Here is a 19,537-nt window from a genome sequence, read left to right on the forward strand (position 1 = left end):
TGGAAAAAAGTCTGTTCATGTCGTCTGCCCATTTTTACACTGGATTATTTGTAATTTGGGGTTTTTTTGGTGTTGAGTTATATGTTTTTTATATATTTTGGATATTAACTCCTTATCAGCTACATCATTTACAAATATCTTCTCCAGTTAATAGGTTGCCTTTTGTTTTGTTGATGGTTTCCATCACTGTGTAAAAGCTTTTTATTTTGGTGTAGTCCCAACAGTTTAATTTCACTTTTGTTTCCCTTGCCAAAGGAAGCATAAATTAGAAAAATGTCCCTATATTTGATGTCAAAGAGATTACTGCCTATGTTTTCTTCCAGGAATTTTATGGTTTCAGGTCTCATATCTAGATCTCTAACTGATTTTGAGTTTACTTTTGTGTATGGTGTAAGAAAGTAGTCAATTTTACTCTTTTGCATAGAGCTGTCCAGTCTTCCCAGCACCATTTGTTGAAGAGATAGTCTTTTTCCCATTGCATATTCTTGCCTCTTTTGTTGTAAATTAATTGACCACATAACTGTGGGTTTATTTCTGAGATTTCTATTCTGTTCCATTGATCTGTGTCTATTTTTGTGTCAGTTCCATACTGTTTTGATTACTACAGCTGTGTAGTATATCTCAAAACCGGGAATTGTAGTATTTTTGGTTTTGTTCTTTTTCAAGATTGCTTTGGCTAATCGGAATCTTTTGTTGTTCCACATAAATTTTAGGATTATTTTATTATTTCTTTGAAAAATGTTGTTGGCATTTTGATAGAGACTGCATTATCTGTGGATTGCTTTGGACATTTTAACAATATTAGTTCTCCCAATCCATGAGCATGGCATATCTTCTCATTTGTTTGTATCACCTTCAATTTCTTTCATCAACATTTTATAATTTTCAGAGTACAAGTCTTTCACATTCTTGGTTAAGTTTATTCCTAGGTATTTTGTTCTTTTTGTTTGATGCAATTATAAATGCAATTATTTTCTTAATTTCTCTTTCTGCCACTTCCTTATTAGTGTATAGAACTACAAGATTTCTGTATATTGATATTGTATCCTGAAATTTTATTACATTCATTTATCAGTGCTAATTTTGTATATAGTATCATATCATCTGCAAATAGTGAAAGTTTTAATTCTTCTTACCAACTTGGATGGCTTTTATTTCTTTTTCTTGTCTGACTACTGTGGCTAGGTTTTCCAGTACTATATTTAATAAAAGTGGTGAAGGTGGACATTCTTGTCATGTCCCTAATCTTAGAGGAGAAGCTCTGTTTTTCACCACTGAGTACAATGTTAGCCATTGGTCTTCCATACATGGTCTTCATTATGTCCAAGCATGTTCCATCTAAACCTACTCTGTTGAGGATTTTTATCATGAATGGATGTTGTACTTTGTCAAATGCTTTTTCTGCATCTACTGAGATCATATGGTTTTTATCCTTTTTCTTGTCAATGTGATATATCACGTTGATTTGCAAATACTGAACTAGCCTTGCATCCTTGGAATAAATCCCATCTGATTATGGTGAATGATTTTTTTTAATGCATTTTTGGATTCAATTGGCTAATATTTTGTTGAGGAGTTCTACATCTATGTTTATCGTAGATAGCGGACTATAGTGTTCTTTTGTTGTAGTGTCTTTATCTGGTTTTGGTATCAAGGTAATGCTGGCCTCACAGATTGAATTTGGAAGCTTTCCTTTCTCTTCTAATTTTTGGAATAATTTGAAAAGAATAGGTATTAACTTTTCTACATATTTTTTAAGGATTTTATTTTTAAGTAATCTCTACAACCAACATGGAGCTTGAACCCACAACCTTGAGATCAAGAGTTGCACACTGCACCTGAGCCAGCCAGATACCCCTTACCTCTTCTTTAAACATTTGATAGAATTCACTTGTGAAGCCATCTGGGCTTGGACTTTTGTTTGTTGAGAAATTTTTACTTACTGATTTGATTTTGATTGCTAGTAATCTGTTTCTTCAATATTTCTATTCCTTTCTGATTCAGTTCTGGAAGGTTACATATGTCTAAGAATTTATCCATTACTTCCAGGTTGTCCAATTTGTTAGCATATAATTTTTCATAATATTCTAATACTTTGCATTTCTGTGGTGTTGGTTGATTTTGTGTGTGTGTGTGTGTGTGTGTGTGTGTGTGTGTGTGTGTGTGTTTTAAGTAATCTTTACACCCAACACAGGGCTTGAACTCACAATCCTCAGATCAAGAGTCACATTCTCTACCAACTGAGCCGGCCAGGCACCCCTGTGGTGTTGGTTGTTATTTCCCCTCTCTCATTTCTGATTTTGAGTCTTTTTTTTTTTTATTATTATTATGAGTCTGGCTAATCAATTTTGTTGATCTCTTCAGCTCCTGGTTTCATTGATCTGTTCTATTTTGTTTTGTTTTTAGTCTCTGTTTCACTTATTTCTGCTCTCATCTTTATTATTTTCTTCCTTCTACTGGTTCTAGATTCTTTAGGTGCAATGTTAGGTTGTTTGAGATTTTTCTTGCTTGTTGATGTAGGCCTATATTACTATAAACTTCCCTCTTAGAATAGCTTTTGCTGCATCCCAAAGATTTTGGACCACTGTGTTTTCACTTTCATTTGTCTCCATGTATTTTTTTATTTCCTCTTTGATTTCTTGGTTGACCATTTAATCCATATAACTTAAAAGTAATTACTGACATTGCCATTTTGTTACTTGTTTTACGGTTGTTTTTGTACTTCTTCTCTGTTCCTTTCTTTTCTTGCTCTCTTCTCTTGTGGTTTGATGGCTTTCTTTAGTGATATGCTTGAATTCTTTTCTCTTTATTTTTTGCATATGTATTATAGGTTTTTGGTTTGTGGTTACCATTGGTTTTTATATAACATCCTATGCAGATAGAGGTCTAAATTAAGTTGACAGTTGCTTAAGTTTGAACCCTTTCTAAAAAGCACTAAATTTTTACTCTCCCTCCTGTCATCATATATATATGAGGTCATACTTTACATCCTTTTATTTTGTGAATCCCTTGACTGATTTTTATAGCTATAATTGATTTCACTGCTTTTGTGCTTCAACCTCTGTACTTGTTTTATAAGTGATTAATCCACTACTTTTACTATGTTGGAATTTACCCATAATATTTTTCCTTTCCTAATTTTTTTTACTGAGTAACTATTTTTAATATGTAACGCGAGCAAAAAACAATCTCTCATAAAGGCCTCAAGGAATAATGAAATAAGTCATTATAAAACTCCCAATGTAGTATCTGAATTATTGTGTACGTGAATATGTGTTGCAGTGAGTATGGAGGAGGCCAGAAATATGGGTACATTTTGTCTGACCTTACTGAGAGAAAGCCACAAGGATTTTCAAAGAGCCATAATAACCGTGCCCTTCTCCATATTATGTTAATGAGTAACTGTACAAGAAAATCTCTGAAATAACTTATTAATGATCCATCTTTCAAAATGCCCTCTGATGTACAAGATCTAATCCACAGCAGTTTAAAAAGCAACAGTCAAAAGTCATATAACCAATGACTTTAAAACCCACAATAATAGGCAATTCATGATTTTTTTTCTATCTTAGGTTACAGATACATTACCAAAATTCACATTTCTTTTTTTCTTTTTTAATTTTTTACTGTTTATTTATTTTTCAGAGAGACAGAGTGTGAGCAGGGAGAGGCAGAGAGAGAGGGAGACACAGAATCTGAAGCAGACTCCAGGCTTGAGCTGTCAGCACAGAGCCCGATGTAGGGTTCAAACCCACGAGGTGTGAGATCATGACCTGAGCCGAAGTCAGATGCTTAACCGACTGAGCCACCCAGTCGGCACCCTACCAAAATTTACATTTCTACTTTTACCATTTTTTATTTTAAAAAGGAGTAAAACAGGACAAGGGACCGCCAAAACAGCACATCCCAAGGGAATTTAAATAGTGGTAAGGCAGGGAATAAGTAAAGTTGAAGTTAATTTGTCTTAAGTAAGACCCTTACAGACTTCTATCTGATAGAAAAAAATGAATTTTAAGTTGCCTGGTGAGATCACCCCACCAATGGATCCCTAAAGTAGGAATTAGGGAATAGTTTATAAAATTGACTACAGAGTACTTTTAGCTCAATGCAGTGTAGGAAACAAGACATAAAGGGAATATGAGGGGCACCTGGCTGGCTTAGTCGGTAGAGCATGCAATTCTTGATCTTGGGGTTGTCAGTTCAAGCCCTAAACTGGGTGTAGACATTACTTAAAAAAATAAAATTAAAAAATAAAGGGAATATAAATAAGCAGTTTCATACACATTTCCTTTCTAGCCTAGACCAACCAGGTTTCACTTAGCTAGTAGTCTTTAGCACACTTTTCATTCATTCATTCATTCATTCACTCAGTTCTGTACAATACACTAAGAAGGCACTCTAAGGAATACAAACAGTATGAGAACCAGCACTGAAGAAATAAGATCAATACATACAAAAAACTGGCATGACAAAAGTATGAATAAAATATTATTTATGAAAAAAGGACCAAGAAAGCTCTAGGGAGTGTATAAATTGAATTTGGGCATAGGAAAACTAGAAAGAGGAAGAAAAGAACTATAGGCAGAATGACCAGTGTAAGGCAGTGACAGAAGCCAATACAGGAACTTACATGAAGGAAGTGGCTGGGCATAAGGGATGGAAATTAAATTATGAGAATGTCAGATTTGGAACCAGATTGCAAAAGCCTTAAGTACCAGCATAGGGGACTTGAATTTTATTTTGCATAAACTAAGAGTTTCTGAATAAGGGGAGATGAAGAAAAAGGTTTAAATCAGGAATAATTAATAATTAATTATTCCTAATTAAATTAGGAATCTCACATAATGATGAAAATATAGAGTAAAGGGAAAAAATGGAGTCAGAAAAGCTGCTGGATTTATTTATACACATAGTTTATCAGACAGGGACCATTTCAAAAACTCATACCCACCGAATTAGTAGAGCTAAATCATATTTTAAGAAAAATTGGGGCGCCTGGGTGGCGCAGTCGGTTAAGCGTCCGACTTCAGCCAGGTCACGATCTCGCGGTCCGTGAGTTCGAGCCCCGCGTCAGGCTCTGGGCTGATGGCTCGGAGCCTGGAGCCTGTTTCCGATTCTGTGTCTCCCTCTCTCTCTGCCCCTCCCCCGTTCATGCTCTGTCTCTCTCTGTCCCAAAAATAAATAAAAAACGTTGAAAAAAAAAAAAAGAAAAAGAAAAATTATTTACACATGTAACTCTACATAAAGTTAATCTTACGCACTCAGCCAAAACGGGGGGGGGGGGGGGAGCAGACCTCACCCACCCTAATACTCCATGCATTTAGTCTCCAAGTAAACATGAGATGGGAGATACGACTCTACATCGTCTCTGTCAGTCTCAATCTCCATATGCCTCTTACAGCATGAGCATCATAATTCTACGATTTTTTTAATGTTTATTTTTGAGAGAGAGAGAGAAAGACAGAGACAGAGAGAGACAGAGTGTGAGCAGGGGAGGGGCAGAGAGAGAGGGAGACACAGAATGTGAAGCAAGCTCCAGGCTCTGAGCTGTCAGCAAAGTCAAACACGGGGCTCAAGCTCACGAACTGTGAGATCATAACCTGAACTGAAGTCGGACCCTTAACTGACTGAGCCGCCCTGGCACCCCATGATTCTACTATTAAGGAGATGTATACTTTCACATAACATATACCCTAATCCTAAGTAAACCATTTTATCAAGTGCTCCACTAAAGAAAAGGAAAACAGTTATCTGCACTAGCACTGGAAGGAAAACTGGCTGTTAGACTTGATGGAATACTATATTGTACTTTATGTGCTATTTCAGAAACTTTCGAGAATAATTTGGCTCAATTTTGTTTCACATGCTGAATTTAGGATCTAACCTCTGCATAATGCCTTTTCCCTCCCTCATCTTAAGCATATTAAGCATAGTAGAGGTAGCAAAACAGAGATTTAGTCCAAAACAATTATTTGAGGGCAGAAAATTTCCCGAAAAAGTGAAATGTTTAAGGAAGTTAAAACCAGGCAAATAAAAACAAAATTTCTGCGGGCAGGTAAGGTTACAGAAAGCATGGACAAAGAACAAAACACCTGTCCTCCATGCTATGAACTTCGCTATGAAAATGATAATAACATGTCTTTTTATTTGCCCCCACAACCATTAAAATCCCTTACCCTACGTCAATACTTTAAAATATTATTATAAAATTCCTACAACCTATTTATTAAAATTTCTTTTGTAACAGACTAATATTTGCTAAAAACTAAACTAACTACAATTTAGGAAACAGAAGTGTTTTTATTTTTGAAGTACAAACTTGTATGTACTTTGCCTGACTGATAAAATGTTTCCAAGTCACTTGTTTACTTATTCAATACCTACTGAGAACCTACTATGTGTCAGACACTGTGCTAGACCCTAGAAGTACAAAATGAAATAAAATATAATCCGTAGTCCTTTCAAGGAGTTATAATCTAATGAGGGAGACATACTATAACTGGTATAATCATGTTAGGATAAAAGTATACACAGGATACCACAGAAGCAAAGAAGGGGGTCAGGAAATGCGTTTTTAAAGAAGTATGAATGTGAATTTGGAAGGTCAGGTATAAATTAAATCTGTGCTTCCTAAACTTGATTGTGCATCTGAACCACATCTAGAGCTGATATCTAGGCCTCACTTAAGACTTAGGGAAGTAGAATCACCAGGGGTGGAGCCAAGAAACCTATATTTTTAACCACAAGAGATTCAGAATCACAGCCAGGTTTTGGTAGTAGTGAGCCAGAAGTACTGACAACCATTCGAGGCACAGAGAATGGCTCGGTATGGCCAGAATGTGTGAAGTACAGACAGAAGATCAGAAAGAAATCAGAACAAGAGTAGTGACATCACTAATGTTATGTTTCAAACAGGACCTATGGAATTGATGTGAACTTCCAAAATAAAACGCAATCACCTGTGTCATGTATTTCAGCAAATGACTTGTGACATGAAAATTTCTTACTGAAGAACATGGGAAAACTAAATACAAATACCCTGCATTTCAAGACAAAGGTAAAATACTGCTTTGAAAAAAAAATGAAAAAAAAACAAAAACAAAACAGAGCTCTACTCATAGTATTTATTAAATGTAATGACCACTCATTTTTCTCAGCATGCATACCTGGAAAATGAACAGAAGTCATGATAATATTTTCTTAACTGAAAAATGTTACATACTGTATAAAAATAAATTCAAACTGTAGTTTGAAATTCAAGCTTTAAGTGCTTGCTTCAGCAGCACATAGACTAAAATTGGAATGATACAGAGATTAGCACGGCCCCTGTGCAAGGATGACACACAAATGAAATTCAAGCTTTAAAACTAAAAACTCTTCTTAATGATTTTAAGTTTCTAAACTGTTATAATAATTTGTTACTTTCTAAAGAATTTACTTAGAAATATCTTTTTTTTTTTTAGTCTATTTATTTATTTTGAGAGAGAGAAAGCAGGGGAGGGGTGAAAGAGAGAGAGAGAGAGAGAGAGAGAGAGAGAGAATCCCAAGCAGGCTCTGCTGACAGCATGAAGCCCAACATGGGGCTCAATCCCACCACCTGTAAGATCATAACCTGAGCCAAAATCAAGAGTCAGATGCTTAACTGAGCGAGACACCCAAGCACCACAGAAATATCTTCATATTTAATTCCAGTTAGGAGTAAAGTAAGATAAGTCATTAATAAGAGGAATATTCCCCGTAACTAAGAATATTCATCATAAATAGGCTAAAAGCCAAATTGAATATTGTATATTAATCTGTTTATAAAATAATAAATGGTTTAAGTCCTCAATTCATTCCCCCAAAAAGACATCATAAACAGAGGTAGATATGTAATCATGTGAAACAGGAACAAGATTTTAAATTAAAAAAAAATTTTTAACATTTATTCATTTTTGAGAGACAGAATGCAAGTAGGGGAGGGGCAGAGAGAGAGGGAGGCACAGAATCAGAAGCAGGCTCCAGGCTCTGAGCGGTCAACAGAGAGCCCAACACAGGGCTCAAACTCACGAACTGCAAGATCATGACCTGAGCTGAAGTCGGAACCTTAACCGACTGAGCCACGCAGGCACCCCGTGAAACAGGAACAAGCCTTTAAAGAACATCCTTCAGAAACCCAGGCACAAACCTACCAATTATAGTATATAAAACACATCTTACAGTTATATTCTATTTTTTAAAAGTCCTTCTAAATCTCACTTGGACCATTTAAACATATCATAATAACCTAGAGACCAGACAAAGATTCATTTATCAAAGTGATAACTATTGCCAAACTATGCATAGTAACTCCTGGAGGAGCACACAGGGTATAGAGGCAACAGCAGTCAAAGCCAAAGGACTAACCACATAGCCCTATTAGAGGAGAACCAATTAATAAATTATAATTGGCTAATTACAAGAATAATATAGCAAACCATTCTTTCTCAGACTTAATGTACTTTTTTAAATGGTAATACTATCGAGTTGCCTTAATTTTCAGATGAAATACAGGAATTAAATTATACTTTTTGCCAGCTTCTTAGGCTAACATGATCTATTTACAGACAATGTACTCTATCTTTGTTTCCTGAGTCACTCACTGCTTCCTTTTTGCTCCTGCAGCACTTTGCATGTATCTCTATTTGCTTTTCATTGCAAGTATCGGGATCTTGCAAAGATGGTACTATTATCATCATGGAATAGCTGAAGAAACAGGCTTAGCATGATGAAGTCACTTAACGAAAATCACCACTAACCCCAGATATCAAATTCAGATCTGTCTGGGTGCAAAACTCTTTCTATACTGCTTCAAAGGTAGAAAGGTACACAGGACTAAATAAATCAAACCCAAATAACTGAATTGATTGCAGTTCCTTCTATAACTAGTAGAAGCTATTGGTGGTAGCAGAAACAGCTCTATCATATCTGACAGATGAAATGTAGAGAAGAACGTGTATCTGGGGGTGGAGGCGCAGGGTTTTGCCTGGTATCTGAACTACCTCATGTAATTAAGAAATACTGTACCTCACTTTATGAGGCTTTATAGAAGGCAGGGTCCATCTCCATTTATAGAAGCTAACAATGCCATACAGTCATTCTTCCTGTCACCTCATCAGCATGAACACAGGCACTTAATCCATGCTCTGCCAATATGACATTTCTGCCAAGAACTCGACATTAAAAGCTAGAGATATAACAACCTAGGACAGGAAAGGTTGGATTTTAGCAGCAGACAGCAGCAGCAACGTTACGTTTCCAAAGGTAATGGTAGCAGCTATGCAGTAGCTGAGTCTAGCCAGCAATTTGTGGCAGCAGTATTGTCACTGTTTTTTTTTTTTTTTTTTAATTTGTTTTTTAAAGTTTATTTATTTATTTTGAGACAGGTAGAGGCCATGCAAGTGGGAGAGGGACACAGAGAGAGGGAGACAGCGAATCCCAAGCAGGCTCCATACTGTCAACATGGAGCCCAATGCAGGGCTCAAACTCACAAACCTGTGAGATTATGACCTGAGCCAAAACCAAGAGTCAGATGCTTAACCAACTGAGTCACCCCGGAGTCCCATTACTGGATGGTTTTATGCCATGATTTCCAGATGTCTTTTCTGCTCCCTAGCCTAACATGTTCCTGACTTACAGCTACATACAACCTTCTCAGCAATTTGGTGAACTCATCAATATGATTTCAGTAAATTACTTTTCTACTTGAATTAGTCAAAATTGTCTTCTGTTGCCTACAATTAAAAACCCAGACTAAAGCATTTAATAATAAATGAAACTCAACAATTATACTTTATCAAATCTTTTTACCTTAGTATTGATTGTTGTTTTATATAATTTGCCATTATGATCTTAAGTAATAGCTCTTTATAAATGATGGTATGCTCTAACAACATAAAAAAATACTTCAGGTTTCTTTACCTTTTCCAAAGCAACACAAAAATGCAAAAATGGTAACAACTGTCCAAGGGTAATTTTCACTGAGGTTCAGAGTTAAGCTTTATTAAGAATTCTTACCTGTCAGGGATACCTAGCCTCTTGACACTTCTATAAACAGAAAGAGTATTTGCAACATGTCGATAATTAAACCAGAACCGGGATGTACATACCTAAAGAATTAAAAGAAACATATTATTATGAATCAAAATAAGCCACTGGGTTACAGAATTATTTCTCTTTAAGTAGGATTCAGAGATGCCTAAAAAAAGAATGTATCATAACTTAGGCTTACAAACAGCAAAGCATATAAATAATTGTCAGTAAAACCAATCCCTCTAAAGAGAAGTCTTTCATAACTGCTATTAAATAAAAAGACCATTCAGTTCAAGAGAAAACAAATCTTTGGGTGATTTAATTAAATACCGAATCAACTTAGTTACTCGCAATTTATGTGATTCTACAATGTTCCTATGTCTAAAAGGTTAAATTCTTTACAATCAAAGGCAATGTCCATAATCTCTTCACAGAATAGGAAAGAAAATTAACTATCTTGGGTTATATAATATTCCTTTCACTCTGAATTGCTACCTATTTTTAGTTATGAAAAATGTTAGACAACATACAAAACAATTTTATATGCATATAAGAGAATACATCATAAAGAAGTGGTTGAACTGAACAGATAATGAGAAACAATCCAAACAAGTTTTACCTTAAAAAAAAAAAAAAAACTGGGGGTGCCTGGGTGGCTCAGTTAAACGTCCGACTTCAGTTCAGGTCATAATCTCACAGTCTTGTGAGCACGAGCCCCACGTCGGGCTCTGTGCTGACAGCTCAGAGCCCAGAGCCTGCTTCAGATACTGTGTCTCCCTCTCTTGGTCCTTCTCCCACTTGCTATTTCTCTCTCTCAAAAATAAAACATTAAAAAAAATAAACTGATTCCTAAAAATGATATCAACGGTACTAGAAAAATCTAACGCCATGTCTCAAAAATCAGTCCTCTTGAAAATCCATTCCAAAGGAAGCATACCTACCCCCCCAAGCTCCCACCCTACCTCCGACCACATGCCTCTGTGATTAGTAGGTATAATGACAGCTTTGAGAATAGCATAAATGTTCCTGCCCCTGCAAACAGAAAGGAACCTCAAGATTTTTTTTATTAAAACAAATTTCAACCTGGAATCCAATAAGGAAATGACTAAAATTTTTGACTACATTAAAATGTAAAATTCCATGTGTCAAAAATACCACAAAGTCCTAACTGAAACGAAAAACATTTCAGCTCAGGTCATGATCTCATGGTTCGTGGGTTCAAGCCCCATGTCGGGCTCTGTGCTAACAGCTCAGAACCTAGAGCCTGCTTTGGATTCTGTCTCCCTCTCTCTCTCTCTCTGCCCCTCCCCTGCACTCTCTCTCTCTCAAAAATAAATAAATGTAAAAAAAAAAATTTTTTTTTAACTTGAATTAACTATAGCTCAAGAAAAAGTGAACATCCCAATTTTGAAAAATGGGAAAAGGAGAGCAAAACATTTCATAGTAAAGGTATTCAAAATGGACATTATAACTCTTAGAGATGCTCAACTTTTATCATAATTTTAAAAACATAAGCTGAATTGATAAGTAAAAGTCCATGACAATGCATGGTATTGGCTATTGTGAGGGGAAATGAATAACTCATATCCTACTGTTGAGAATGCAAACTAAAATAACTGTTCTAAGAGGGTAATTTGCAACATATATCAAGTTTGAATATTTATCTTTTTTAAAAAAATGTTTATTTTTGAGAGACAAGGGTAAGCAGGGGAGGGGCAGTAAGAGAGGGGGTCAGAGGATCCCAAGCAGGCTCTGTGATCAACAGAGAGTCCTATGTGGGGCCAGAATTCACGAACCATGAGAACATGACCTGAGCTGAAGTCAGACGCTCAACCAACTGGGCTAGCAGGCACCCCAAATATTTACCTTTTGATTTAGCTTATGTAAGCACGCAAAAATATGTACTCAAGAATTTTCACTATGACATTGCCTATTCTAGCAAATATTGAAATCAAAAATCTAGAAACAAAATCACTACCCATTAGTAGCAAGAGATCAAGTACATATTCCCTAACTTGAGCAGAAATAGTTTAAATAATTTATATCTGCATTAGTCATAATAAACACCACTATATTCAGTGCATTTTACCATACCCAAAAGGCTTTTTTCAGCTATTATAGTATTTAACGAGCATAAACCTAAGAAACTGTCCTCGTTTTCACCAGCAAGTTATTAAACATGAAATTAAGGTGGCAAGAGAAGGGATCAGGTAATACCAACTTAATGTAAATTATTCATATTCTCAAAATGAGATACCAAAAAAAAAAAAAAAAAAAAAAAAAAGCCAGTGGTAAAAGAGCAAGGGATATGATCCATTAGTCTTTTGAAAAGAACAGAGAGGTAGACATAAATGTAATAATATGCACTGGAAATTTCTAAAAGAATACACAAGAAAATGGTAATAGCGATCATGGAGAATAAAAATGGGAGTAAGAGGGGTACAATGATTTTTCAGTTTACACCCTTCCTCATTGTTTGTACTTTTTTTAAACCATGAGTCAGGATTATCATTATAACATTTTTTTATTAAACAGAAGCAAAAATAATTTACTCAAAGCAGGTCTTGAAAATAAAATGGAATCCAATTTTCCTTGTATTTCCCTCTGGCGGCAAAAGTTTCTCAGTCATAGTATAAGGCCAAAGGGGCATTCCATTTACCTCTGATCATTTAGTCAAGACTAAAAACAAATTAACTCAAACTGGTAGAGGAAAACATATGTATTTTTAAAATATGAATGATGTACCACTGAAAAAAATGCATGCTTAGTACTTTCAACTTGACTCTGGTCAAATTTCATGATTTTCCATTTAAGAAAGCACAATTCAGGGCGCTTGGATGACTCAGTCAGTTGAGCATCCAACTCTTGATTTTTGGCTCAGGTCATGATCTCTCAGTTCATGGGTTCAAACCCTGCATTGGGCTCTGAGCTGAAAGCGCAGAGCCTGCTTGGCATTCTCTTTCTCTCTCTCTCTCTCTCTCTCTCTGTCCCTCCCCCCTCTCTCAATAAATAAACATTAAAAAAAAGGAAAGCACAATTCATTGAAGTCTCACTTTACTAAGTCTGAGTGAATGTGTGAAATATCGCACACAATGTGAAACTGCAATTGTTGTGAAATGCTCTGTAATAATTCTGTCATTCTCTATTTCTCATCTGAGACCCAAGTTAGTGCAATTGAAGAGGGGCTCACAGAGGTTTCCCAGACAAGGAAAGCCTCCATGTGTGTGCAGTATAAGCTAATAGGTTCATATTCTAAAGGATGAGCCCTTTGGCAATTAGTTGTCTACACATAGGCAGTTATTCTCTTTTTAAAGAATTCCCATGGAAAGACTAGTCATTGAAGAGCCCTTGGTTTCCTGTAGGGCAAGTTACCCTCTCAAATTGGTAGATCATGGCCTGCCTCCTGCTAAGTTTTCCCCTCTTTTAAGTGGTCACCAAAAACCTGTTTCCTCATCTTAATCAGCTTTTGTTCAATTCTTTCATAAAATCTCTTGTGAGGGATAGTATAGAGGAGGTGTTCTTTCTTGGAGAACAATAAAATAACCCATAAACCCACATTAGGCTGTCCCATTTAATCACAATACAATTACGTATAGCAACTATAATCACTTTTATTTACTTTTAGCAACCTGTAGATAATTACATACTTTAATGAAATTATTCTCAAACTTACAAGGCCCCAGACATTAAGAGTCTTCCTTTGGCCTTAGTAAAGGTAATTATAATCTTACATGTTTGTCCTGCATTTCAGTTGAATTCCTCTACCCACCTCCTTTACACTTCATCTGAAATCCCACAATTCATGGTTCTCAGTTTTCCTCCTTTCCCAACATTGAGTTACTGGCTTTGAAATGCAGTACTGTTATCTGCCCCCCACTTCCTTTTTCACAAAAATTTGCTTCCTTTCTTGCCTCTCTATTTCCTCATTGTTTCTTTCAGTCAACTCTTCTATACATTTTTTTTCATTAAGTCAAATTTATTCTATCTTCTAATCATATAAATGTCATTAAATAAATCCCCCCCAGAGAAACTACTATCCAAATACTTTCCAAATACAGGAAAAACAAAATTGATTATGTGTATTCTATTTTTTGTTTTTTATTTTTTTAGAGAGAAAGAGAGTGAGGGCCAGGGAGAGGGGCAGATGGGGTGGGGGGAGAGAGGGAGAGAGAGAGAGAATGAATGAATGAATCCCAAGCAGGCTCCACACTCCGTACAGACCCTGACGCACAGCTCAATCCCATGATGCTGGGATTATGACCTGAGCTGAAATCAAGAGTTGAACCCTCAACCAACTGAGCCACCCAGGCACCCATACAAGTCTTCTGTTAGGAAAATTAAAAATACAAATTTATAAATCCAGATAAATTAAGATGGTAATTCACACCGAGAAAAATAAAAAGGACAAAAAAGAAAAATAGGCCAATAAACAAACCTTACTAAGAATCAAAACAATTCAAAGATTCACATAACATAAAAGTAATCTTTTTTTTCTTTTCTCTCTTTTTTGTTTTGTTTTTTGTTTTTAGAGATAGAGTGTAAGCAGGGGAGAGGAGCAGAATGAGAGAGAGAGAGAGAGAGAGAGGGAGAGGGAGAGAGAGAGAGAGAGAGAGAGGGAGAGGGAGAGAGAGAGAGAGAGAGGGAGAGGGAGAGGGAGAGGGAGAGAGAGAGAGAGAGAGGGAGAGGGAGAGAGAGAGAATCTCAAGCAGGCTCCATGCTCAGGGCAGAGCCCAATGAGGGGCTTGATCCCAGGGTTGTGGTCAGGGATCATGACCTGAGCCAAAATCAAGAGTCAGATGCTCACTGACTGAGCCACCCAAGTGCCCCTAATCTGTCCTCTTCTAAAATTTTCTGTATAATTTGAATTTTCTACAATGATTATTTACTTTTCTAGACAAAAAAAAAAAAAAAAAAAAGATAACTAAAAAAATAACCTAAGTAGAGAGTATCTAATATTGCAGATAAGAAATACAGTGGTATCCAGCTGGCTCAGGAGGTAGACTTTCCAACACTTGATCTCAGAGTCATGAGTTCAAGCCCCACACTGGGCATGGAGCCTACTTCAAAAAAAAAAAAAAAAAAGGAAAAAGAAATACAATTACTACTTTCCATTATTAAAATGATTCTATATTTTATAAAATATTTCCCTTAACTATAGTATTTAATTTATTCTTATATTTATTTACACATCACCACTTGACAATATATTGAAGGCATAGAATATTACTAGTTGACACAGTCAACTTAAAATATAGCCAAATCAAAATAAGGATTTTTTTATAAGATATGAGAAAATAAAAACTCTTTTTCAAAAATCTGATTCACAAAATTTCTTAGACACGTATCTAATGTGAATAGCTACATACTTACCAAAACAGCCCAGTTGTTTGTATGCCCACTTCTAAAGAACTGTTCTGTTTGATCCTACAAGTCAAATAATAGCAAATATATTAGAAAAGCCACATTTCTGAGAATAAAAAAGTTAAGATTCATGAAGTCTTTACAGTTACAATGACAGTAAATTATCATTATGCAAATTTATAAAGGTTCTAGTATTTGACCTTATGAAGGACAAAAGTTTCATTTTTTTTGTTGGGGGCATTGTGGAGTTGCTTGTTTTTAAACAATGTATCTCAAACACAACCAGCTCTTCCTCATTCCTCAGCTTCTAGTTTTTCAATTCAGTCTTCAAATTGTGAATGACTTATTTTCATGCCTTGATTATACACTTAATAATTAATACGCTTCTTGTTGAAGTTTCATTAATTATTTCCTCCTATTCTGTACTGGATGCTTCCAATTACTTTATATGAACACATCACTACATCTGATTGAGTACATTCTCTAGCATGCTGCCATGTACCATTTCACTAATCTGTTAAAGTCTGAACTATATTTGCCATTGTGGAACATTAAAAACCTCAATATCCAATAATATCCAGATACTTAAGGAACACTATGTTTATTATATATTTAAATAATAGTGAATATAAATCTTAATGACCCCAGATCTACTACCAACCAGTATTAATTACTAAAAGAGTCATACTTCCTGGATTCAAATCTGGGCCCTATTATTTACAAGCTGCAAAAGCTTAGGAAAGCTTCTCTGTGCTCATAGTAATATTACCTGACACACAGAAGGTAGGAATGGTGACTGGAACATAGAAATTGCATAACTAACTTTAGCTGTTCTAATTTTCAGCTGGCAAGAAAACTGCAGGGAGAATAAAATATATTCACTCAAATGTGTCATACACACACACACACACACACACACACACTTTTTTTTAAACCTTTCTCAACAGCTGCCTAGATGCTAAAGAAAAAATGTGCTACAATGGATTAAAGCATTAGTTTAAAAATTTGAAGATGTGGGCTTTAGCCCAGGTCCTATCCCTCACATGGCTGTGAGACTGGGGTAAGTCACTTAGCTCTTTAGACTTGACTTTCCTCATGTAGAAAGTAAGAGTTGACCCAATAATCTCAAATGTCCCTTCTAGCTGAAAATTCTTACATTATTAAGACTTTAGTGAAAATTTTGTTATGGCAAAACTCTTTTGTGATTGTTTAGACAATATAGGCACTGCAAAGTTATTCATTCTACATATGAGTGGAGCACCTATCATGTGCCATGTACATGTAATGTATAGTGATATAAAAAATCACTAAATAACATGCTGCTTTCTCTGAAGAATCCCAGAGTTCAATAAGGAAGCATGCAAACACATTACACTGCAATGTAACATTCATTCATTCATTCATCACATTCATTGGGTGCCATGTGCCAGCCACTGTCCTGAACGCTCACAATACAATGATGGGCAAAAATAGTCATCGTACTTGCCTTCAAAGAGGTTACTAGCCAATCTGATAGACACACATTAAGCAGATGAGGGCAAACTATGAATTCTACCAAGATAAGATACACAGTATCATGAAAGAGTACAGTAGACCCCTAGAGAGACCTGACCTGACCTGATTCGGGGGGGTGGGAAGTGAGAAGGCGTCAGGGAAGTTTCCCCTAGAGAAGTGACATTTAGGTTAGGACCCAAAAGATGAAGAGAAGAGGGCGGATAATTCCAGACAGAAGGAACATACACCCTAATGGCAGAAAGGAGCCTAAAGGCTTTTAGAAACTGAAAGATTAGCACTACTAGAAGTCTGTGAAAGAGAAAGAGAGGATAAATGTTTATTTATCCTTAAAGAAACATTAAGGTGTTTATGGATACATGATACGAGTTGCATTTTTAAAAATTACTCTGGCTGCAGCTTAGAAAACAGACTGGAAGGAACGAAGACTTGAGCCAGGCCAGTTAGGGAGCTATTGAACTTTTAAGTGAAAGATGATGGAATAATAGATATTATAAAGCATATATGGATTATAACAGGTAAGTGCTATATTAGCTAAGTGTACAAATTACAACAGTGTAAACAAAGACAAGGGATAAGGAAAGGCTCTACAGAAGTTATGCTTCTACTTCATCTTAGTAAATGGACAGAATAAACAAGAGGTTATAAAACATGGTAATGTGAAAAAGCACAGCAACAATATAACTACAAAAAAGTAATAGTAATATTATCCAAAATGAAGTACACACGATAATCCATTAGAATAAAGGAGGAAAATAGCAGAACTTCTTTTTATATTTGTAGTATATTTAAAAATGCCTTATAAATATTGAATATATAGATTAGTAGTAATTCATGGATATAGACAGAGGGTGCATTCTTTGTGTCTTTTTCAACTGGGGAGGTATGTATTCAAAAAGTTTATAATCCACTGGTCTAAACTCAGGACACTTAAATGGTGGAAAGAATGGGCTCCAATAAGAAGACCACAAAAGTGAGCAGAGACCAGATCATGATGTTCAGACTTTCCTCCGGAAAACACTGGAAGGATTAAATCAGAAGAACAACCCCATTATATCTGCATTTTATGAAGACTAATTTAACATCTAAGTGAGGGCCTTTGGAAGCCTGAGGGAAACAAGATCGTTGTTGCAATAGTCTAGGCAAGAAATGGCCAGGGCCTGCATTAAGCCAGTGGAACTGGAAAAATGAAAGCAATTTTTAAAGCTCACAACGTAGAATTTAGTGTTAATCAAAATGTGGGATAAAAAGAGGGGGGTTATTTTTAAAAAATCAAAACACGTTTCTGACTTAGTAGCTATCCCATAGGATGTGGGCTAGGCAGAAGATGAAACTTTGGACACAGATTTTCAAATGTGTGCTATCTCGGCCCCTTAGCCAACAGGATATGCAAGTCTGACAACGATACCACAGATCTAGACTGTAGAACTGGCCTCAAGTATTGACAGAGAACTAGGGAGAGCAAAAGTTTTATAAAAGGCCAGAATTCCTGTGAGCCAAAAATAAAACACCGTACCCATGTGACTCCTGTCAAAGGGGAGCGTTGTAGTTTAATAGGAAAGTAGGTGCTTCACTCCTGTGCTTTCATTTCAACTGCTAGGGACCACACACTCGTCGGAGCAATGGATCAGGCCCTCCTCCGTCTCCTAAGATTTGATTCTTTAAATTCGTCGTTTTAAAAGGGCGAAACAGACCGACACCCTCCCCACAGCCCAGTCAGCCTAGTAAGAGGCTGATGCTTCCCTCTGCTGCTGCTGAGTCGGGTATCTGTTGGTGCGCTCACAGCCACAACGCAGCTGTCCTCCCAGGGCCCTGTCGCTCGGAGGGCCTGATTCCTACCTCGATCTGACTAGCGGCCAAGCTTTCGAAGGACAAGAGCAACAACCCTGCCAGGGCAGTCAAACACTTGCGAAGAAAGCAGGAGGCCGCCATGTTTCCCGGCTTCCGCCGCCCGCACCTGGAGAGGCGGAGCGAGTGCCGTAAAGCAGCGCCGCGGGTTTTTGCATGCCTTCGTTTTCTTTTTGCGACGCCAGCCCCACCTCCTTGATGCCGGCCCCTCCCTGGCCCTTAGTAAACAGCGCTGGCACAGAGTTCAAGTTTCCGGGTTGTTGGGGCAGAGTTGATAGAAGAATTTGATCCTTTATTTTTAACTGCATTTTCCGTTTTTGTATTATAAAATAGATATAACATTTAAAAATTGCCTGAAAAGTGAAAGAGAAAAATCTGTGATCCCATAAACTTTAAGAAGCTATTTCCTATTCTGCATAGTGCTGCCAATTCTTTGAATAAATGAAGGAGGATGTGGTGGGAAGAGCAAGCATTTGGGCACAAAAAGATGATTAATTGTATTAATCGGTAACATGGGTGGGTGCTGTAATTAACAGACTTGAGGTCTATTACTTATTAAAAGCTTGAACATGTTGAAATTGTTTATGTTGTTTCTTCTGTAATTATGGAGCCAAAATTTACTTCAAAGAGGATCTGAGGATTTGATAAGATCATGTGTATTTATTTGTTCCATTGTGTTCATTGTATGCATTCAGTTTTAAATTATTTTCATCTAGTATCACATAAACATATTTATGCTGCTTCATGATCTTTATAATTTTAACAT

General features: G+C 36.3%; 1 protein-coding gene and 1 non-coding gene across 3 annotated transcripts in view; one reads left to right on the forward strand and one right to left on the reverse strand.

Moving 5' to 3' along the window:
- PIGK (phosphatidylinositol glycan anchor biosynthesis class K) overlaps nucleotides 1-18,884 on the reverse strand; it is a 156,418-nt gene extending 137,534 nt beyond the window's left edge. For both annotated transcript variants that reach the window (XR_006221604.1, XM_007079232.3), the window contains exons 1-3: nucleotides 18,763-18,884; nucleotides 15,421-15,474; nucleotides 10,036-10,127 (exon numbers count right to left, since the gene is read on the reverse strand). Coding sequence is in view for 1 of the 2 variants with exons in the window: in XM_007079232.3 (XP_007079294.1) it covers nucleotides 10,036-10,127; nucleotides 15,421-15,474; nucleotides 18,763-18,855 (239 nt within the window). In the remaining variant the exon portion in view is untranslated. The remainder of the gene's footprint in view (nucleotides 1-10,035; nucleotides 10,128-15,420; nucleotides 15,475-18,762) is intronic.
- Nucleotides 7,268-7,371, forward strand: LOC122241683. Its single transcript, XR_006221921.1, has one exon. It is a non-coding gene; the product is annotated as a U6 spliceosomal RNA (small nuclear RNA).
- Nucleotides 18,885-19,537: the final 653 nt, after the last annotated feature.

The sequence above is a fragment of the Panthera tigris genome, chromosome C1 (genome assembly GCF_018350195.1).
Source record: "Panthera tigris isolate Pti1 chromosome C1, P.tigris_Pti1_mat1.1, whole genome shotgun sequence".
Taxonomy (NCBI): domain Eukaryota; kingdom Metazoa; phylum Chordata; class Mammalia; order Carnivora; family Felidae; genus Panthera; species Panthera tigris.